Genomic DNA, 23,457 nt, shown 5'->3' with positions numbered 1-23,457 from the left:
CAGCTTTAGATAACATCACAGGTTAGCGATCAGCTAATAACAAGACAACTACAAAATGCCTGCACTGCTCTAAATGTGATCTCACTCACCTCTGTGTCTCTTTAACAATCAAAGCCATGCTGGTGTCTCATTTATCTTTATATTAAAGAACTCTATTTCATCTAGCTAACAAGAAAACCATCGGTCATATCCCAAATAACTTTCCTCAGGATAAATAGTGCACTACATAAGAACCGCTATTTCATACCCTGTGTAGTGCACTATATAGAAATAAAGACGGCATTTGGAATTCGACCTTGTCACTTCCTGGTTGGAGGTCACGTGTCGCTCGGTCATATGACATGAAAGCCGAATAGACGACATATTTGAATATGTAACATTTTAAAATGTAAAAAAGTAAAAAAATAAAAAAATAAAGTCTCAATGACTTAATGAATTTATTTATTTATTAATCAGTCACGATATTAATACTGCATATCTGCATATTATTCATAGTGTAATGCAGGGCTCGGCTTGTAGATCATTTGTTACCAGGTCGCACAAAAAGAATAAAAAACATTAAAAAAATTTATACTATTTCCGGTTTATTAATTTTTGCCTATTTTTCAAAGACGAGTTATTTATGCATCGATCAATTAAGCACCCACTTTATGCATTGTGGTGAAATTTTTCTTATACATTTAATATTTAAATTTATAATGAAATTAAATGTTTAATAGTAATATAATTTGCACATTACACTCTGACCAGACATAACATTTTGACATTATAACATTATGACCGAACACCGATCATCTCTTCATCTTGGCACCGGTTAGTGGGTATAACATATTAGCAGCAAGTGAACATTTTGTTTTCTTAAAGTTGATGTGTTAGAATCGAGAAAAATGGGCACGTGTAAGGATTTGAGTGAATTTGACAATGGGCAAATTGTGATGGCTAGACGTCTGGGTCTGTTTCTGGTCTGCAGTGGTCATTATCTATCAAAAGTGGTCCAAGGAAGAAACCGTTGTGAACCGGTAACAGGGTCATGGGTGGGCAAGGATCACTGATGCACGTAGTGGGGGTATGATCCAAGATGAAGTTGATGCTGGTAATTTTTCGATGGATCAGGAATGTTTTAGCAGCGAAAGGGGAACAACACAATATTAGTCAGGTGGTCATAAAGTTATGCCTGATCAGTGTATAATTTTACTCCAGCACCAATGTGCCACTGTCATAATAGTTGTAGAATAATTTTTAATAAATTAACAAACAAATAAATAGATAATTAAATAACTTAAATTAATCCAAGGAGGACCAAAACAATATTAGTATAGTCATGAATCTTCTTCTTTTTCTTTCGGCTTCTCCGTTTAGGGGTCGCCACAGCGGATCATCTGTCTCCATACCCCCCTGTCCTAACTGCATGTCTTCCCTCACCACATCCATAAAACTCCTTCTTGGTCTTCCTCTTTTCATTCTTCCTGGTGGCTCCATCCTCAGCATTTTCCTACCTATATACCCCATGTCCCTCCATGTCAAAACCATCTTAATCTCGCCTCCCTCACCTTGTCTCCAGAACATCCTACATGCGCTGTCCCTGTTATAAACTAATTTCAAATCCTGTCCATCATCACTCCCAACGAACACCTCCACATCTTCAGCTCTGCTACCTCCAGCTCCACCTCCTGTCTTTTAGTCAATGACACTGTCTCTAAACCATACATCACAGGTCTTACCACAGTCCTATAAACTTTCCCTTTCACTCTTGCAGATATCCTTATATCACAAATCACTCCCGCCACTCTTCTTCACCCACTCAACCCTGCCTGAAAGTCTTTTCTTCACTTTTCAAACCACGCTCCATTACTTTGCAGTGTTGACCCCAGGTAGGTAAACTCCTCCACCTTCACCACCTCTTCTCCCTGCAACCGCACCACTCAACTGCCCTCCCTCTCATTCACACACATGTTCTCTGTCTTACTCCTACTGACTTAAATTTCTCTCCTCTCCAGCACGTACCTCCACCTCTCCAGGCTCTTCTCCACCTTCTCCACCTGCTCTCACCACAAATCACAATATCATCCGCAAAAATCATAGTCCACAGAGTCTGACCTCGTTCCTCAACCTGTCCATCACCACTGCAAACAGGAAAGGGTTTAGAGCCGATCCCTGATGCAGTCCAACCTACACCTTGAACGAGTCTGTCATTTCTACTGCACACTTCACTGCTGTTACATGTCCTACACCACCCTCATATACTTTTCTGTCACACCTGGCTTCACATCCACAAACACATTTTTCTGACCTTCTCAATACTTCTCCATTAAAAATTCTCAAAACAAATAATGCGTCTGTGGTGCTCTTCCTCGGCATGAAACCATAATGTTGCTCACAGATGGTCACCTCTTCTCTCAGCCTGGCTTTCCCATAACTTCATAGTGTGACTGATCAACTTTATTCCCCTGTAGTTACTGCAGGTCTGCACATCTCCCTTATTCTTAAAGATCGATACCAGCACACTCCTTCAGGCATCCTCTCACCTTACAGAATCCTGTTAAACAATCTGGTTAAAAACTCCATTGCCATCTCTCCTAAACATCCCCATGCTTTTACCGATATGTCATCTGGTATCCTTATGCTCTCCTGCATTTCCTCATTCCACCACCATGTCTCTTTGTCTTCCTTTCTATTTCCAGATGTAACACCAAGTACTTTCCTAGCTGTCTCCCTTATCACTTCTGCAGTAGTTGCCCAATCATCCAGCACCTCTTCACAACCACCGAGCCCCTGTCTGACCTCTTCCCTGAACCCCACACTAGTCTTCCTCCTTCAGTTTCCACAATTTTATTCTTCTTTTAGTCCTTAATCTCCTCCTCTTATTCTTCACCTCTTAAACCATCTTACAGACCACCACCCGATACTGTCTAGCTACACTGTCCCCTGCCAACAACTTACAGTCTCCAATCTCCTTCAAGTTTGCTACATAGAACATAGGCCATACCTTACCCATCACCTCCTCATCACCTCTGTTCCCTTTACCTACATGCCCATTGAAATCTGCTCCAATCACCAATTCATTCCTAGGTACCCCTTCTACCACTCCATCTAACTCTCTCCAAAATTTTTCCTACTCCTCCATCTCACAACCCACTTGTGAAACATAAGCACTAATGACATTTATCATCACGCCTTCCAGCTTCACGTTCATCACTCACATTATAAACTCTACTACACCATTTTTCTATTTATCCACACCATGGTAGAACAGTTTAAACCCACCTCCAATGTTTCTGGCCTTAATCCCTTTTCCATACCAGGCCTCTCTCCCAACATCAGCCCTCAACCATACTGATTTGCATATAAGAAGCCTTAATGGGATTTCCAGAAGACTGGAGGCAGTAAAAGCAGCACCAACTCCATATTAATGGCCATGGGTTTGGAATGGGATGTTGAACACACATATAAGTGGAATGGTCGGGCATCCATACTTTTGTCCATATTTGGGGAGGTGGTTAAGGCTCTGGGTTACTGATCAGAAGGTTGAAGGTTCAAGCTCTGGTATTGCCATGCCTTGAGCAAGACCCTTAACCCTCATTGCTCCAGGGGTGCTGTAACACGGCCGATCCGGCGCTCTGTCCCCAACGTCCTAACATAGCTGGGAACAGTGTTGGGCAGTAACCCATTACTAGTAACGTGTTATAGTAACAAAGTTATTTTTGACAGTAACTAATACTGTAACGCGTTACTTTTAAAAATAAGGTAAATCCATTACCGTATGGTGCGTTACCCTTTACTTTTTTAAATGAATTAATTTCGGCTGAAGTGTAGACTACAGTCTAACTTGCTTACATTACAGCAGCATCGCATTGTAGGATTGGTGGATGAACCACTGTAAACAGGAAGAAGACGCACTGTAGGATTGGTGGATGAACCACTGTAAACACGAAGAAGATGCACTGTGGGCGTTTTTCCATTAATTCAGGTCTGTGCAGCAGTAATGGCGAGTCGAGGCGAGAGCAAGACGAGTTTCTCAAAGTGGAAATATGCTCATTATTTCACTTTAGTTGAGTATAAGGACAAAAACTTTTTAGCCAATTGTAAGCTGTGTCTTTCTGGGTCGGAGGTCGTATCTACTGCGATAGCAGCAACTCCAATCTGTCAAAGCTCCTCCAGAAACTCCATGCCTCGATGAAGCTAGAAGCTAGAAGCTAACCCGGTGTTATGTTCTACATTGTTGAAAGTTTTCAGATTTAAGCTGTGAAAGGATCATTTTTAAGAGCTCAACACAACAGCAGAAGCCACTTTAGTTTTTGATTCTGAATATATTATTCAGCTTGTTTTGTTATTTATTTCAGAAATCCTTGTGATATATTTAGTTTGTGCTGGTCTGACTTTAATAAAATAGTGTTTAGAAATTACTTTGTGTTTAAGTCAGTTTTGTGATTGTATAGACCATAACGCATAAAGGGCATTAATGGGAACATTAAAGAAGGTTTCTTAAAAAAGTAACTAAAAAAGTTACTTTTAACAGTAACACATTACTTTTTGGTGTAAGTAATCAACAAAGTAATTTAGTTACTTTTTGAATAAAGTAACGAGTAACTGTAACTAGTTACTATTTTTTAGTAACTAGCACAACACTGGCTGGGAAATACAAATGCTTTTCTTTTGTTGCTACACCTACATTGATTTTTTTGTAACAAGGCTGACAAAAATTCCATCTACTGATTTTAGTGAATACATTTTTACGATTTTGTTGCACACTTGAGTGCAGTAGCTAGATCTTAAGTATAATTTCAGTTACATTTTTTTATTGTTTAGATAAGTGAGAACCAAATAAATAACACAATTGCAATAATACAACCCCAATTCCAAAAACGTTGCGACACTGTGTAAAATGTAAATAAAAACAGAATGCAATGATTTGCAAATTTTATAACCCCTTATTCTAGTCACAATAAAACGAATATAAAATGTTTAAACTGAGAATATTTACTATTTTTAGGAAAAATAATAAGGTAATTTTGAATTTGATGTTTGCAAGAGGTTTTAAAAAAGTTAGAACAGGGCTATGTTTACCACTGTGTAATAATTCTTTATTAATCCATTAATAATTCATGTGTGGGAAGAGTGAGAAGGCAAAGATACTGAAAATTTGTTTCCCAAAATGTAAACCACTTCAGCTGTCTAAGATTACAATAATCACTCTCACAGACATACAGATCACCACAGACAGCATGTAATCTCACACCAGAGAATTGCACAAGCAACATCTTAACAGAAAAATGCTTTCTCCTTCAGTAATGCATGAATTCAGGACAACACATCTAATCTGAAGTGTGCACCTCTGAGCTAAAGTGTGCTTTAGCTCTATCTTGAATCTATTCTCTACTGGTAAGGTTTTGACTTTTGTATATCTACTTAACTTAGTTGATTATAGAGTGTTGGTCTGTGCCTATTAGTTCTCCCCATGATCCAAACCAGTCTGGCTTCAAAGCGGCACATTTCACAGAGACAGCCCTTTTGGCTGTTTCTGTGAAACTACATGCTGCTCGATCAGCCAAGCTGTCATCTGTGCTCATCCTTCTTGACCTTTTAGCAGCATTCGACACAGTCAACCACAAGGCTCTCTTGTCTACCCTCAGGAGCCTCGGTATCTGTGGAGCAGCATAGAAATAGTTTGCTTCCTACCTGTAAGGTTGCTCATACCAGGTAACATAGAGGGGGTCCACATCTGCCCCATGCAGACTCTCCACTGGTGTTCCACAAGGCTTGGTACTTGGTCCCCTTCCTTTCTCCCCCTATACCCACTCTATTGGTAATGTCATATCCTCACATGGGTTTTCTTACCACTGCTATGCCTATGACACTCAACTCATCTTTTCCTTCCCTCCCTCAAATACCACATCTTCCGCTCGGATCTCGGCATGCTTGACGGACATATCTTCATGTATAAGTGCTCATCAATTAAACTTCAACCCCAGCAAAACAGAACTGCTGATTATCCCAGGTGATTCATCTCCAGGTCAAGATCTCCAAATAACTCTTCAGTACTCTCTTCTCTCCCCTTCAACCACTGCTCGCAACCTTGGTGAAACTAACTCAACAGAGTTATAGGCTGATTTATTTTAAGTTTGTAATCCAGTGTACCAGTGTAGATTTATTCATTGCTAGAGACTCAAAGCACTTTTGAGTCGCTCCGGACGGGCTTCTGCTAAATGCAGCAAAAACCTTACACTGCAAAACTGGAATTTTTGGTTGGCTTATACTTATTTGATATTTTAAATTGCACATTTATTATCAGGCCCTCTAACAAGATTCTAGAAATGTTTGTTCATGTTTAAGAATATTTGAATAACAATAATAAATAACAATAATATAACAATCATATATTTTAAAATATTTTTTTTTGTTTCACTTCCCATGACAAAGGAGTAGCATCATTTAAAGCAACATGGCCCAGAACGGGCAGTTTCTACAGATGCTATGGATGCATTGTGAGGAAATCTGGTGTGTTAAGGAACACTGGCTTTGTTTTACTTGTGGGCTTCATGAATGACAGTCACCCCAACATAAAAGTGAAATTGTCCTGCTCACATGTAGCTTTCATTTGTTGTGTCCCAGTGTATGCATTTTCCATGCATAAACAAACACATCATGAATGTATTTAAATACAAGTACTTTATTTAGAAAGAACAGGTAATGTGTCAGAAAGTATGTGCTGGAAATGTTCACCGGGCCTCTGCTTTGAGATTAAATGTGTGCACAACAAAACAAAGCTTCATGTATGACAGTCACACCAACATAAAAGTGAAATGTTCCTGCTCACATGCATCATTTGTTGTGTTCACTCTAAATACAGTACTTGTATTTAATTAGAATCCTGTTGTGTGTTTGTGTATGCATGGAAAATGCAAGGTGCAATGAGCTTTTAATAAGAGTTTTCTATTATAATATATTACACTACAGTGTAAGGAAAGCACTAATACAAGAAATAAAGAGGCTTTTTTTTTATTGTTGTGAAAAACAGAAAACACTCACATGCACTGATTAAGATAAAAGCATTTCTTAGAGTAAGAAAAGATAAATTATATATAAAATACTCTGATTACATACAGTATAATACCAGTAATACGATTAAAGCATATACAGCATCACTTGGATGTTTCCATAATCGAGGATATTTATAGGTCTGGTGTACAAAGCACTATAAAGACATGATCTTCAAATACTGTAGCAGCCAAATTGTAGGAGCAAACCTTCAGAAAGGCTAATGGAATGTAATAAATAAATACTTCATTTCCATAGAGTAAAAAAAAAAGAGAAAAAAAAAAGATTTACACATAAATGGCATTCCAAGACCAAAAGAAACACGACAGGAAACCGCAAAGTACCTTCTTTACAAGATATTCAATTTGTGTTTGGTAAACATTTAGCATATATGTACGCCCATCCTGTCCACTGCTGTTATTTAAAAGACGGCAAGTTTGGCACTTTTATGCTGATGTCTCCAATGTTGATGTTCTTGGGCATTTCTGGCAGGTTCATGTTCTTTACTGCTGAAACAGCACGTGCAGGAGCCCCTGCAATACCAGCCTGTGAACACACACGCACCAACACACAGTAACAGTAGTGTTTGAACCATGGCATGGAAATATTCGCACAAGAACAGGCAACACGGACAATCGAGTCACGATTCACAGATACAGTCGACATCACACGAAATGCGAAGCACATAACAGATGGGTGCAAACTGGCATTCTTGTTCTCACAGCTCAATATGCACATGCATGTCTCGGGGTCAATTTCGAGTGTAACTACCTGCAAATCGTAACAATGAAAACTGAATATCTGGGTGTTCACAAAATGCAAAGGTTAAAGCATGGGCTATATAAATTTTTTTCCAAAACTAAAAGTCTTGAATGAACTAGGCACGAAAAATAGGGAAAAGCAGTGGAAGAAAAAACAAAAAAACATCTAATCGCAATTCCACAGAGGATGACAGGAGTTAACTTGTTAACTTGACATGTATGCCAGACAAATTGTCAACCAGTGCAGCGATAAGGCATTTTCTCATGATTTGAGGCAACTACCCCATAATTGTGCCTCATTACTATAAATAATAAGAATTTAAATGTAATATTGTTCCTTAATAAGCCAAACTGTTACACTGTGTATTCCATTCACAACAAACTGGCTACCATTCTGAGGCCAGTAGGCTACTTCTTTACTGGCAGCAATGAGCAATCTGTTCTCAACACTTAAAGCACTTATTTCATATAGCACATATTAAAAAAAATAGATTAGATCTATTAGATCAATATACAACGATCAGCCAGAACATTGAATCCACTGACAGATTAAGTTAATAATGTTGATCAGTAGCACCTGTCAAGGAGTTTGGGAATATATTAGGCAGCAAGTGAAAAGTCAGATCTCAAAGTAGGTGTGTTGAAAGGATTTAAGCTTTAAAAAGTAAAACTCTAATGGCGACATGACCGGGTTGTTGCATTGTTCTAAAACAGCAGATTTTTGGGGAGTTCCTGCTATACAGGGCTTAGTACCTACCAAAAATGGTCCAAGGAAAAACAATTGTCAACCACTGATAGCGCACAAGAAACCTATAGGAATCGACAGCTTGTTGCATATGAGGCTACGTAGCTGCAGACCGGTCAGAGGGCCCATGCTGAACACTGTTCATAGTGAAAACACATATGACACACACAAGCATCAAAACTGTATCATGGAGCAATGGAGGAAGATGGTCATACAGACAACTGAGTGGAAGTGTCAATAAGGAAACAGATGCTGTTAGGATGTACTATGGGGGGGGAGGGAGGCAAGCCAATGGAGGCAGTGTGATGCTCTGGGCAATGTTTTGCTGGAAAACCCTGGGTCTTGGCATTCATGTGGAAGTTCCTTTGACACATACCACCTACCTAAACATTGTTGGAGATTAAGTACACCGCAGTCATGGCAACAATATCCCCTAATGGCAGTAGCCTCTTCCAGCAAGATAATGTTCCCTGCCAAACTGCAAAGATTTTTAAAAAATGATTTGGGGAACATGACAAAGGGTTTGTCCTCCAGCTGCCCAACTGTCCAGTCTGAATTTGATCAAACATCTGTGCAATGTGCTGGACATGCAGATCCATTCTACATAGGAACTTGCAACCCAACTTATAGAATCTGTTGCTAACGTCCTGGTGCAAGATACCACAGCATACCTACAGAGGTCTTGTGGAGTCCAGGCTCTTTTGGGAATCACACAATATTAGGGAGGCGGTTTCAAATGTTATGGCTGACTGTATGTAACGATCAATTTAGATTTTTTATATGCACTACAATTTCTAAAGACTATTTAACTGGAAACCAGAATTCCTAAAGCCAACCAAAGAATGAACTTCCTTTGTGTAAATGCTCTCATTAAAACAGGTTTTATATATATATATATATATATATATATATATATATATATATATATATATATATATATATATATATATATATATATATATATAAAACCTGTTTTAATCTCTTACGGTAAAATTTTCTGTTTTTTCCTCCCTAGATTTTAAATATAAATAAAAATCATAATACAGTATGGCATTCAAAAGGCCTAAATATGAAAGTATTAAATAAAAAAGAAAAAAAAAAAAGAAATAAAAATGTAGGGATAACATTCCTATACAATCCCAACAATACAAGCAAAAATGGTGAGGATTGCACACTGAAATATTCACAGCCAGAGCAACAGTGAGGAATTCCACACATTAGTTAGTGACGGGTCAACAAAACTGCTATATGGATATGTGAATTCTCAAATAACCCTGTATACAGTGTGATTAATATCTGCGTATGGATATTACATCTGTAGCATGTTATAAAGTGATTCAAAAAGGAACATATTTGTATGTTTGTCCCAAGCCTGGGTAAGGAATTGTTGACAGAGCCCATAAGAATAGATGCACAGACAAAACTGTGAATAAATGGAATTAAAACTTCTAACAGACATACAGACACGAATGTCTAGTAAGAACTGACTGATTACAAAAGGTGTAAAAGAATAATGTGCTTTTATTCATGCATATTGAAGATAAGCTGTGAGAGGATACAAGTCTAAAACTAAACTAGTGATGGGCATTACAACATTATTTTTAATCAACCATTTAATTAGACCAGACCACGAGTTTAAAATTGACTGGTTCACCACTCGGCAGTATCTGGACATTATGTGCAGGCTAATGCACATGCTGCAAGTTCGAACACCTACAGTAGCACACATCCATGTGTACATTCATTGTATTACTCATAAATAAGAATAGATATAGAATAATATACTGAATTTACTCTTAGGGGATTAATAAAGTACTTGCTACTCAACTCTGAAAAGTAAATATAACGTAACTATATAATGTCAAGAATAAAAAACCTTTACGCCTACTACACAATAAATCACATTTGTTGTAGTGTCACTGTCAGGTGACCAGTAGATCAGACTACTCTGGGCCGTAGGGAGAAACTCTTCACTATAAACTATTTATTATAAAATAGGATCCACTCAAACATAATTTTTAAGCAACTCTATAATTTATCAAAGCATGTGAATGATTTGTTTCTTTGTAATCTTGAGTAAAGAAAAAAAAAATCTATTGGGAGATCTATAGAGACTCTGATCTTCAGCTGCAGAAAAATGGTCACTTGTTATGCATGGAGCTATTGTTCTGTGTATTCTGGATTACGACCGGTGGTGGCAAGAATCACCCGAATACCAACGTTTTCACATGCACACACACACACATGCTGAGACCTTCAACAAAGTCAAAGTACAATGTATAACTCGGTACTGACAATAAATGAATTGCAGTCGTGTTCCACCTGAAACTTTCTCTCTAGCCCTTTGCTAGCCCCCAAACGACAAGGAACCATGAATAAATAGTGTTCTATTTTCCCCTCCTAACCACCTGAGGTCTGGGTAATGTATGCCACATCATCATGAGGAATTGAACACACCACACATCTGCTTGCCAACCCCTCCCTAACAAGACTCGTTTTTTATTTGAAAAGCCTCCAGCAAGTTCGTCTCTCTTCAGCAAGCTAGAACAGCCTGTGCCCCTCTATCTGAGACAAGGGCACCTCTTTTTGTGGCATATGGGGGTCCTAGGCTAAGGAGTCATTTTTGAGTTCACTGTGAGGACGAGCACCATGCCGTGTGAGGGTATGATATACTGTGAGCGAATGAATGAGCTGGTCCTTGATGGAGGCACACAAAGTAGCCATAGTGCAAAACTTTGAACTGGAATGACGAATTCTTGAAAGACAAAAGGATAAGCGGACATGAAAATAGGGATCGCAAGAGACCAGCAATGTGACCCGGTCCTGTTCTTGCACAGCCTGGATAACATCTGGCAACTTTTCCTGAAAGAGAAAGTTTTTAAAAACCAATTCGGGCTTCTCAAATGGACATTTAGACAGAACAACTGTCTTTCGACTGAACAATGACATTGTTGCATGGAACTCTTGGTCTAGATTGTGGGGCCTGATTTCTCTATTATGTATCTGTCCAAGAGAGAACAACCATTCTGAATCACGGCAACAGCTTTTTGGAGGGTCTCATGTCAAAATAACTGATTTATTTTCTTCCAATTGTGTTATGGTTTTCAGCTGTTTTGTGCTCTGTGGCACTCGTTAGTGATGGGATGTCTAGCAGATGAACGTCTGCTGAGTGCTAGTGCAACTGCAAGGCAGGCAGAAAAAAGTATGGGTTGGTGTGAAAATGTGTGGTTCCACATGGATGGATTTCCCAAGATCATTTTGTGATTCTCAAACCTTGATTTTTGAAGCCGAGTTTACCAGTACCTGCAAACAGATAGCTCTGTGGTGCAAGTGGTCAGATGTGTGCAAGGCATGAAAAAGAAATGGAAAACAAAGCTATCTACCAGCAGTATTTACTGTTGGTGAAAGGTCCCGGCATGCATGCATATCCAGGTGATTCCCACCAAAAAGTTACATAAGACAAGATTGTTTTTGTTTTAGAGTATAGAAGACTCTTTTGTGTTGGCAAACTGAGTTGCCTGGTTTGATTTAATTATTAAATGACTTAAAAGAAATGGACGAATGTCCACATTTAAAAACTGCCCATCACTAGACTGAGAATTTTTTTTTTTAGTGCAATAATCCCATGCTGGTCATCAACAATTTAATGAAATTGCTTTTACTACTGTCAAGATTTGAAATATTATAAAAGTAATACATGAAATAGACGATTTTCGAAAATTAATGCATTTAAGTCAGTCAGTCATTACCAGTTATCAATTTGCACCGATAAACTTATAAATACTCTCAATCTGGGAAACAAAAACAAAAAAAAAGATTTTCTGTCCCAAATATTTTTTGGCTTGTGATCCATATTATGCCATAGCAAAATCGTCTCTTTGATTAACACAATATTAGCGATTTCCCCAAAAAATGTTAATACAAATCTGCTGCGATCTTCCATGTTATCCTGAGAACGAACTTTTGTTTTGGACTGAAAGCCAATCAACAATTGTTTTAAAACTGCAGATTTTCTATTTGCCTGAAATAAATTCCACAGTTATAGCGCGTGTTCAGCGCACAGAAGTAGAAATCATTCAATTTAAACCCAAACAGGTAACAATTAGATCTGTTTAAACTTTTAGCTTCGTTGCTATGGTTGTCTTCTGATGATGGATCTTCACTGGATCCTTTCAACCAGACAGTTTATGCGTTTAAAACTAGACCTTGCAGTCTGCACAAAAGGTACACCGTGTACCTCTTAAAAGTCTAATATTCGTCCTCAGGATGTGCAAAATTGTACAAAATGATTGGTTGGGAATTCAGAGCAGTACCTGGGTCTACCTGTCCTGCCTGGGGGACTGAAAGATAAACGTCTGCAAGAAGAGAATGGAAAGAACTAGAGAAAGTCAGGAAAGAGGAATGAGGAATGGTAGTTAAAGCAGATAAGTAATCACAGTCTGTAGAACGGAAAGAGTGAATATAACCCACCTTAGACCGCAGACTATGTGATTGAACGAACAAAATGTACGTTATTATGCATGTGCATGTTATTATGCATGTGCATGTATAATGCTGTGATAGTCAAGCAGCAGGTTGTGGTCATTATGCACATTTCGTAATACTTTCACTCTTCCTGTATTTTTTTCAGAAAGCAGCAGTATTTGAACAGGGTTTGCACAATCTGAGCTATAAGCAGACATTCATTCTGAAGTAATCAGGACCTACCTCCTCCACACCCTGCTAGTATTCAGAATGCACTTTAACATACTTTTGTGAGTCTAAGCACAAGGTGTTCTCCTGTTAACAAGTACTGCAACTGCTGTATGAGCAGATGGACAAAGATGAATAAGCTTCCCCATTCTGCCACTACTGTTAATTCATTATGTCCAGATGACTGGATGAACATACCAGGAAGTTTACTTAATAGTTTATGCACAGAAAAATAGTCATGCTGTAACAGGTTTGGGCTTTATCAAAGACATGGTAGAAAATCGCATGCTTCCAATTTTTTCGGCAAACCATTTGGGGAAGGCTTACATATAGATAATATTTGGTCAAATAGTGAAGTTTATATTGTTACAAATGGCTGTCACCTTCAAAATCCCATTGTAGTCATGTTTATTATTTCCTAATGAGAAAGGTACAGGGAAATGTGTGTTTGTGTGTGTGTGTGTGTGTGTGTGTGTTATACTGTAAAAATATAGAATTATGGAAATCTGTTGGGTAGTTATTGTAATATCATGCCATATATACCTAAACTACAGATAATTCAAAAATCATTCAAAATGTAAAATAATTCAAAACATATGATGATATAATTAGCAAAAAAGCTGCAAGACTCAAGTTAGACAGTTTTAAAAAAAAAACGTAATATGAACAAACGTACCGAATGTTTATAATTTGCTCATTCATATGTAAATTCAAGTTAAGGGTCATTTTGTAACACATTGCGGTCTAAGGTAGGTTGTCAAAAGAGAGATCAAGCAAGAAGATTTGATGTTAATGACACAAAGGTGCTGAGAATAATTCAGATATTTACTCACTTATTCACTCCTTTATAAAACAAAAAACAAAGCCCAAAAATTGGTTATTTAAAAAAAAATTTATAATTATACATAATTGCACCCATGCAATTACTAAACTGAATTCCAGTTCATTCATCTATTGTTAGTAATCTGTTATTTGTTGGAGAGATAGTAAAAGTAAAGTTCGATAGAATTCATAAAGTTCAATAGAATTCAAAATGCCTGTTTTTGAAGCCACAAAAGACTCAAACAGTGAACATGCACACTAAGTACACAATTATTATCAGATCCACAGTATCTATACCAATAGTCTGCTATGGGTGATTTTTTTTGTACGTGTGTAGAAAACCCAAAATATAAAATAGTAACAGTCTTCAGCAACTTTTGAAAATAGTGTTACTTGGCCTCTTCGACACTGTCATGTTTTTCCTGGATAATAAAACTAGTTCACTCCACTCCTGATTCACCTTGGAAGAAGATTTTATCTGCTTGAGGTGAATATCTGGGCACTACATGAAAGGTAGCAAGCAGCACTAAGGATTTAAATAGTTAGACATCGGCAGGCAGCAGCAAGGATTATTTGACCATAGCAGTAATTTGTGTAATGTAGTGTGGGTATTGTAGTACAGGGAAATGGCTGAAAAAAAACTACAATAATACAATTTTGACAGGGAAAATCTAACTAGTGGGTAAAAATTGGCAAAGCGTTTAACATAATAAATGAAGAAACGAACAGACAAAGTCCCTGAGATTACATTTCTCCCCGTTCTGATGTGTCTGCATGATTTTATGCATTGCTGTTCTCCCACGTTATTCGGTGGGTGATATCATGAACATGCAGGTGTATAGTTTGACCTTCTAAATAAAATGTACCATTTTCAGATAAATAAAGAAACAATGTAGATATAAAAAGCAATCTTTATAACTATTGAGAGGCACAGAATAGCACAGCTAATCAATCAGGACAATGTTGAATGAAAGCAAAAGGTGCCAATTATACTGTTTTATCGAATGATGGTAATAAACAATATTGCCTGCCAGCAAATCTTTAATGAAGCCTGAATCATTCTAGCAACCAAATATAATGTCTTTGACTCACCATAAAATCTTAATCATTACTGCCATCATCCCCACAACCTTCTAAGCGCTCTCTCCGGTGAAAGAGAACATCTTGTTAACATGAGTGTTATGGTCATTTTGGAGCTGTGTTCCAGCTAGCTGAAATACTCGGTGAGAGACGCAGCACTAGTCACGTGGGTGTTTCGGGTGAAGTCAGAATTTGATCCCCCAATGGATACTGTAAATAACTCAGTTTTAGAGCAGGGACTGCAATTTGCAGGTTGAGCTTTTAGTGTGGAGCACAGCATAGCAGGCCAGAGAGCCACAAACAGGCATCACAGAAAGGGCATTCTGGGACATGCGGTCCACATACAGTCATGCCTGCACATTCCTAGAATAGAGTTGCATAGCTGCATGAGTCTTACCTCAGACTTCTCGATCTTGTTTTGGGAATCCACTTGCGTTATGATCTCGTTCATGTTAGTCTCCAGGACCATGCCACCCATCACCATCTCAGACAGGATATTGTGTACCTGGGAAATGTCAAAGTCAAATGCTAACAGGTAACAGTGAAAAGACTGGAATGCAATACTCTTTGATTATTTTCTTCAGAAAAAACTCAATCACAAATGTGCCCTTATATGGACAGAAGTCTGTGGATACATGACCAGCACACATACTGTATATGTGGGTCTTTCCTTCTCTGCTGGCACAAAGTTTGAAGTGTGCAAATATATTAACAGAATTAACTTTGCCAAATGTGGTGTGAAAAATCTTGTGTGACCTGCACAGAGCCTTGACCTTAACCCCCCTAAATAACACTCAGATGAACTCTATTATTATTATTATCTAAAAAATAAATAAACAATAGGGAAATAAATCTAGAACTGGATGCTTGTGGGTGTGATGGTCAGGTGTTCACAAACAAGTGGCCATAAAGTGTAAAAGGTCTATCTAGGGAAACGTTTGTTTAAATCATTATACATTACCTTGTCAACATGGAAAATAAGGTCAAGCTCGCAGACATTCTCAAAACATTTGTCCAGCGTTTCCACAAACACCTGTGTGATGACAGATGACACGATTATTTTTACAGTCCAATTATACTATAACACTGAAATACACTGCTGACAATAAGGTACCTGGATTAAGTCTAGAATGCCGAGTTCACTCTCTGAAGAGTCCACACAAAAGACAAAGTACAGCGTGGCGTAGTGTCTGTAGATCAGCTTGTTGTCCGAGCCACCGATCAACCTGGGTGTAAAAAAAATATCACTAACACTGAGCAGCCAAAAATAAAATGCTTTCCGAGACTTTTAATTATTGTTGAATGCGTTTATTACTATATACAATTAAAGCGTGTTAATCGTTCTTACATTCCCCCCTCAAGAAAATTGCAGACGTTCTCATCCCGCTTTGATACCAGGTGAAACGTTTCCCTGATGATCTGCTGCTCTGTGTCTTCAGTCTGGAATAAAATAAGCAAATAACTGAATTACTGTGCAATAGTTCTATTTTTCATAAGCAGGTCTGCACAAAAATTGTATTACATTACATTATGAATTCGTTTACACAGTCTATTCCGCAGCTGCTACACTTGGGCAACCATTCCCACTTATTTTACCCCGTGACCTCAGACATACACATGAAGCGTGTCAAATCTACAAAAGATAAAAGAGAGAAACGGCAGAAAATTGAGTGAAAATTGAGTGTGGCGTTATATCGCACAGAATGCACTTCACCCATCATGTCAAGAACTCATTTAGGTTCGTTTAAAGCTTGACTTTTGGTCCACATTGGAGGTGTGGAGAAACATCAGATTCCAGCTCACATGCCCTTGCAATTTCCCTCTTTTTTTTTCTATTCATACCCATAAATGAAGAATAAACCCTGAAGAAATCAATCCACTGGAATGAAACTTTTCTATGCCGTAAAAACCATAACCTGCAAAGATTTCATGGTTGAAAACTCTGTGATGGTACAAAACGATACCAACATGGACAAAAAAAGAGAGAAAGAAAGAAAAACAAACAATGCCATAATTCACTGGTTTGTGATCACAGCTGGCAGATCACTATGGACAAAATTTGCTTGGATGAATGTAAAGGGCTCAAGAGCATACACGATTCAGTAATGTGAGCTCTTTAAGCAGCATTTACATCCCCACTTCATGACAAGTGACAACATTTAGCTTGGCACCTACACCGTGGAGTGTGGAGCAGTGCGTGTTCCTGCAATGAGTGTGATTAGGGTGTAGTTATCAGCTGAGGTTACTGGTAGCTCTTGCACTAGACTTCTTAAGACCATTTAATTCCACTCTCAGAAAAAAACCGCCCAAAAATGTAAATTAACAAACCGACAACGTAAAATCGAAGTGTGCTGCTGTTTTTTGAGATAACAGTAGACCTGCATCTCGTTAATCCCCTTAAATGACTCCCATTAGGGAAATTTATATTGTTTCCTCACACACAGGGACACTGCAACCCATAACCTCTGGTGTAAAGGCTTCATACAGGGCACTCGCATTTGATTTTATTTATTTATTGTCACTTTGGGGGGGCGGAGGTGGGAAAGGTGGGTCTCTAACCCGTCTTGAGTTGATACTTCTATTACACATCTGATGTTACTCCAGGGTAAATGGATGAAAAGGAATGAATGAGGTAAAGGAATAAAATTGAATCAGCTTGAACCCTGCGAGCACACACTGCATTCTTGCTCCCATAAAATATTTACATTTCAAAAATAAACAGTTTTTACGATTTAGATTATTCTAGCACCCACGTGCCACTAGATATTATTCACTCGAAAAAATGTCTATTAACTCCGTCCCCACCTGCTACGATGACCTGTGAATTCAATAAATATACATATTAAATATACATGTTATACTCAAAAGAATCCAAAGGAAGGAACAATGAAAAATGTATTCGTTGACATCACATCTATACAGGCGAACTGTTCACACAAGCCAGAGGTAATGTGATCTGATATTAGCTTAGGCTCAAACAAAAGGCGCGTGTGTGTAGCTTTTGAGCTTTTATTCCGACAGCTGGTGGAGGAGTTTAGATTCACAGTTTATAGTGGCAAAATATTCTGCACTTGTATGTTGTTAATGGGAAAACACTTCTGTTCATTTGCCCTGGATAAGTGAGTCCAAAAGCTGAATTTCTACATCCTGAATAATTACAAGAAAATAAAAATGCAACAATAACTGCTTGTAGCTATTTATAAAAACAAACTTCCTATAAAAAAATTTATAATAATAATAAAGCAGGATAAAGAATATTGGATTATTAAAGAGAATATTTACTTAGCCAGTTTTTTGCCTTTAAATTGTAGAAAGGAATTGTATGTGTAATAGATTTAGATTAATCCCAGAAGGTGAAAATGAGACATTTTAAGGTTCAAGGTTAAAGTACACAGTTTTATGTACACGGCATGGAAGATAAAATTTAAGTGCTGCCTACTAGAACTTAACATCTTGTACAACAGTACAAACACTAATGATATTCTGTACACTTAAATAGTTTCTATGATTTTAAAATGTATATAATATATTAGCATGCTGATAGTCGATTAACTTGTAGTGGTTTTACAAACAATCACACAATAACCAGGAGCAACAGGGAAATGAACTACAAGACTACAGATCTTACATGGCAATGATATTTGCATGCTTGGTGATGGTACTTGGAAATGATTTTTGCATGGCAATGATCTTGCAATACAAACCTCAATAAACAATAATCAGTAAACAGCCAAAAATCGGCTGCTTTCACAGACAACAGACAACCTCAATACTTTTCCTACAGCCGGTCAACAAACATAAGATGATCTTGTATATTCACTGATCACTGCTTCAGACTAATCTGTTTTGGTGATGGTATAGTTTTTAGTCGAGTGATTATATCATGGCCCTACTGCAAACCAGTGCCTGAAAAGTGTTCCTATTGGGATGAATAAAGTATCTATCCATCCATCCATCCATCCATCCATCCATCCACACTAAAGTCCAGACAGCCAATGGGTTTACAACCTCAAAACAAAGATCTTGAAGACTGTAGTGAGAAAAGAGTACAAAAGTTATCAGATAATTCATATCCTGTGAGCTGAGCGTCTGAGGCTGAGATCACATGCTTAAGGCTGAGTGCCTGTGGTAAGTGACAGGCTTTTTTTTTTTTCATGAGTCTGAATCAGAGTGCATACTAGGTAAGAGGAAATAAAAATCAAAACAAGCAAGCAGCACTAATCAAAGAGTGGAAACAGTGTATGCTTCCTGTAGTGGCTCATTTCTCCTCCACCTCCAACAATTTCACTGTGTGTTGAGTTCTTCTATTACAACCTGAACCATGCAAATCTACCAGTCTTAGAACTGTGGGTATGTGAAAGAGATGCATGGATCACTTCTCTAATCTCAGATCACTTAGACAGGCAATTTATGATTTGCTGTCCAATAATAAACCAAATAAATGAAAGCAAACTATCTGATATTAAATTGCATAGCATCATATTTTTTTCCCATTGCATCATGTTGCAATGTTGAATCAAACCGGAAATTGGATCATACTGCGTTGTACATCGTAATAGGGGTGAATCGTATCACATCGCATCGGTAGCTGCTTCAATCATAGATACATACATACAAACATATATATATATATATATATATACACACACAAACACACACACACACACACAAACACACACACATTAGGGTTGTCAATCAATCAAAATATTTAATCGTGATTAAGCGCATGATTGTCATGAGTTAACTCACGATTAATCACAACTTAATCACACATTTTTATCTGTTCAAAATTTACCCTGAAATACCCAAGTTTTTAATACTCTAATCAACATACGCATGGACAAATATGAATGCTTAATGCAAATGTAAGGATATTATTAGTGAAAACATACTCCATTTAGAGCATGAAGACAAAATATCCTTGTGAATGTTTTTAGTAATTATGGTGTTTTATATTACGTAAATCTTTCGGGCACCAAACAGAACTTTTGCTATGTTTCCACACGGACGGTTTTAATTGCCGGCTTTGTGCATTATGGCGGATTTTTGGTCTGGGGAATCGAGACGTATGTCTCTGATCCATTACCACAGTAGATGGTGGTAATGCGCTACTTAAGAATGTGAACTGCCAATAAAGAAGAAGAAGAAGAAGAAGAAGAAGAAGAAGAAGAAGAATTACGGCCGTTGTTGCTTGATTTGAGACTTGGCGCATCAGTATAACAAAAGTTTAGTGATTAAAAATAATATTTTGCTGGAGTTTATTTATTTATTTTTCCTGAGTAAAGAAAGGACGTTGGGAATAAATGTGTTCGCCAGCACAGTACAGATACAGTACAGTGGGGAAACGAAACAATGTTCCCCCCAGGACCAAGGTGCTACATCAGATATTATAAACAAACAAAAAGTAACACAAATCCACACAAAACCACCTGGGTGTGACATGACGTGTGTGACATGACGTGTGTGATATTTAATGAATAAAGAACAACATAAGACAGTGAGACAAAGTGACACCACAGCAGGGACCATGACAGTAGATTTGTGGCAGTTCAAATGGATTTGTCCATATAATAATAATAAATACTGTACATGGGAACCCTGAAATTGTGTTAGCAGCAATTATGTGCAAATGATGTTGGTCGTGTGTGTGTGTGTGTGTGTGCGCGTGTGCGCGTGTGTGTGTGTGTGTGTGTGTGTGTGTGTGTGTGTGTGTGTGTTGAATCCAGCCTGGGAAGACTCACTGAATCACGAGTCAACCTCAAGGCCGGGTCACGTGGTAACCCGAGCTCTCGCTCTCTCTCTCCTGTGTAAGAGTATATGCTGGTAGCATCACACATGATCAGAAATTCAAGCTCATATTACACACACACACGTAACACGACACTCTCTTCCCTCTCTTATCTAGTATTTCATTAACCTGATTCAGTCGGCGTGTTTTTTTTCCAATTTATAATTAACATTCACATGATGATGCATGCTCTTGTGCAAGAAAACACTCCATGGTCAGTTCTGGAGGATGTCAACCATCACTGACTGACCCCGATGTTGCAATAATAAAATCAAAACCAAACACTAAACAAATCAGTCAAATCAAACGACACCGAAATTCCAGGCAAATGATTTGTCTTCTAGTGCCTGTTCAGCCCCTGATTCGACTAGCCAGTTAGCTCCAGACATTTCCAATGGCATTATCACATTTATTAGTCTGTGAATTAATGACTGTGTAAAATGGCCAATTACAAAAATATACCCCGAAACAACTGTGGAGGTTCTATGAGAAATGAGAGGAGATCTCTATCTCTCTACATCTCTCTCTCTCTCTCTATCTCTATCTCTCTCTTTCTCCCAGACCTCTGTTTCATCCGACTGGTGCTTTAACTTAGCCCGGAGTTTGCTAGCTAGCGTCAATGAAACTCATACTTACGTAATGTTCGTAAAATTTCGAAAGCCTGGGTTTTCCATGGTTGTTGAATATGAGTATGGCTTTTATCATGTTACTGTTTAAGATGCAGTGAATCCGAATGCCAAGTCGGGTAAAGAACGCTCCGCTCCGCTGTTACAGTACTTGAGTGAAACTAGTGCTGAGCCACTCAACTGCACGGCGGCGCGGCGGATGCGCACACGCAGTGCGTGGAGTCGAGCGACCGCCGCACATCATCCCCATATCCTTCCGCAGAGGCTCAAAGAAAAAGTCTCACTAACATGTTGATACACACTGACCAGACATAACATTTTGACATTATAACATTATGACCGGTGAGTCTTGGCACCTGTTAGTGGGTGGGATATATTAGGCAGCAAGTGAACATTTTTGTCTTTAAAGTTGATGTGTTGGAAGCGAGAAAAATGGGCAAGTGTAAGGATTTGAGCGAGTCTGACAAAAGGCAAATTGTGATGTCTAGACGACTGGGTCAGAGCATCTCCAAAACTGCGGCTCTTGTGGGCAGTTCCCAGTCTGCAGTGGTCAGTATCTATCAAAAGTGGTCCAAGGAAGATACAGTGATGAACCGGCAACAGGGTCATGGGCATCCAAGGCTCATTAATGCAGGAAGCGAAGGTTGGCCCGTGTAGTCCGATCCGACAGACGGGCAACTGTAGCTTAAATTGCTGTTGAAGTTAATGCTGTTAATGCTCAATGGGTATTTGGGTGTTTGGGTGTTTTAGCAGCAAAAGGGGGACCAACACAATATTAGGCAGGTGGTCATAATGGTATGCCTGATCGGTGGCCATAAAGTAATGCCTGATATGCACAGTGCTTTATCAAATCAAGTCCATTTTAGTTGCTATTTATTTATTTTTATTATTATTATTATTATTATTATTATTATTATTATTATTATTATTATTATTATTATTAACCCATATGCATACTTCATCTATTCATTCATTTAGTCATTCATTCATTTATTCATTCATTCATTATTTCCAGTAAACATTTTCTTCTGGTCTGGTTCAGTGGATGTGGATATGGATATGAGGCAGGTATGCCCTTGATGGGACACTACAGGGCACCAGATACACACATTCAGACCCAGGGACAATATGAAATCCAGAGGAATCACTTGAGGAGAATATGGAGACACATTAGGAGAACATGCAAACACACAGGGCCCTTGTGCTTTGAAGCATAATACTGTGTGCTGGACCACAATGCAACCCTTTTTTTATTATTCTCATTTAAAAACTGTGACAGATCTGCATTTATTTATATATGTACAGTGAGGAAAATAAGTATTTGAACACCCTGCTATTTTGCAAGTTCTCCCACTTAGAAATCATGGCGGGGTCTGAAATTGTCATCGTAGGTGCATGTCCACTGTGAGAGACATAATCTAAAAAAAAAAATCCAGAAATCACAATATATTATTTTTAAACTATTTATTTGTATGATACAGCTGCAAATAAGTATTTGAACACCTGTCTATCAGCTAGAATTCTGACCCTCAAAGACCTGTTAGTCTGCCTTTAAAATGTCCACCTCCAATACATTTATTATCCTAAATTAGTTGCACCTGTTTGAGGTTGTTAGCTGCATAAAGACACCTGTCCACCCCATACAATCAATAAGAATCCAACTACTAACATGGCCAAGACCAAAGAGCTGTCCAAAGACACTAGAGACAAAATTGTACCTCCACAAGGCTGGAAAGGGCTACGGGGAAATTGCCAAGCAGCTTGGTGAAAAAAGATCCACTGTTGGAGCAATCATTAGAAAATGGAAGAAGTTAAACATGACTGTCAATCTCCCTCGGACTGGGGCTTCATGCAAGATCTCACCTCGTGGGGCCTCAATGATCCTAATCAGCCCAGAACTACATGGGA

The 23,457-nt window shown here is 38.3% G+C and overlaps 2 protein-coding genes across 3 annotated transcripts in view; both read right to left on the bottom strand.

Annotated features, from left to right (window-relative positions):
* commd10 (COMM domain containing 10) overlaps nt 1-312 on the bottom strand; it is a 49,090-nt gene extending 48,778 nt beyond the window's left edge. The window contains exon 1 of the mRNA XM_083553688.1: nt 90-312. Coding sequence (XP_083409814.1) covers nt 90-118 — 29 coding nt within the window. The 5' untranslated portion in view covers nt 119-312. The remainder of the gene's footprint in view (nt 1-89) is intronic.
* A 6,668-nt stretch (nt 313-6,980) lies between these two features.
* On the bottom strand, nt 6,981-21,764 carry ap3s1 (adaptor related protein complex 3 subunit sigma 1). Of its 2 annotated transcripts, XM_083553560.1 has the most exons (7): nt 21,560-21,764; nt 16,484-16,575; nt 16,250-16,361; nt 16,097-16,168; nt 15,533-15,640; nt 12,855-12,896; nt 6,981-7,581 (listed from the first exon to the last, which is right to left on the bottom strand). In XM_083553560.1, the coding sequence occupies exons 1-6, from the start codon at nt 21,626-21,628 to the stop codon at nt 12,861-12,863; spliced, it is 489 nt and encodes a 162-aa protein (XP_083409686.1). In that variant the 5' UTR covers nt 21,629-21,764; the 3' UTR covers nt 6,981-7,581; nt 12,855-12,860. The 2 variants fall into 2 exon arrangements, with proteins under 2 accessions (XP_083409686.1, XP_083409685.1); XM_083553559.1 differs by lacking the exon at nt 12,855-12,896 and having other exon boundaries at nt 21,560-21,760.
* Between the last annotated feature and the right edge of the window lie 1,693 nt (nt 21,765-23,457).

The sequence above is a fragment of the Silurus aristotelis genome (assembly GCF_946808225.1).
Source record: "Silurus aristotelis genome assembly, chromosome: 11".
Lineage (NCBI taxonomy): Eukaryota > Metazoa > Chordata > Actinopteri > Siluriformes > Siluridae > Silurus > Silurus aristotelis.
This window is presented reverse-complemented; position numbering and strand designations above follow the sequence as displayed.

Coding starts and splice junctions, on each gene's coding strand:
- ap3s1 (XM_083553559.1), bottom strand. CDS start 21,628: ATGATAAAAGCCATACTCATATTCAACAACCATGGAAAACCCAGGCTT. Junction 16,362..16,483: donor AATTTTCTTGAGGGGGGAAT/GTAAGAACGATT, acceptor TTTTACACCCAG/GTTGATCGGTGGCTCGGACA. Junction 7,582..15,532: donor ACAAGATCGAGAAGTCTGAG/GTAAGACTCATG, acceptor GTGTGTTCACAG/GCTGGTATTGCAGGGGCTCC.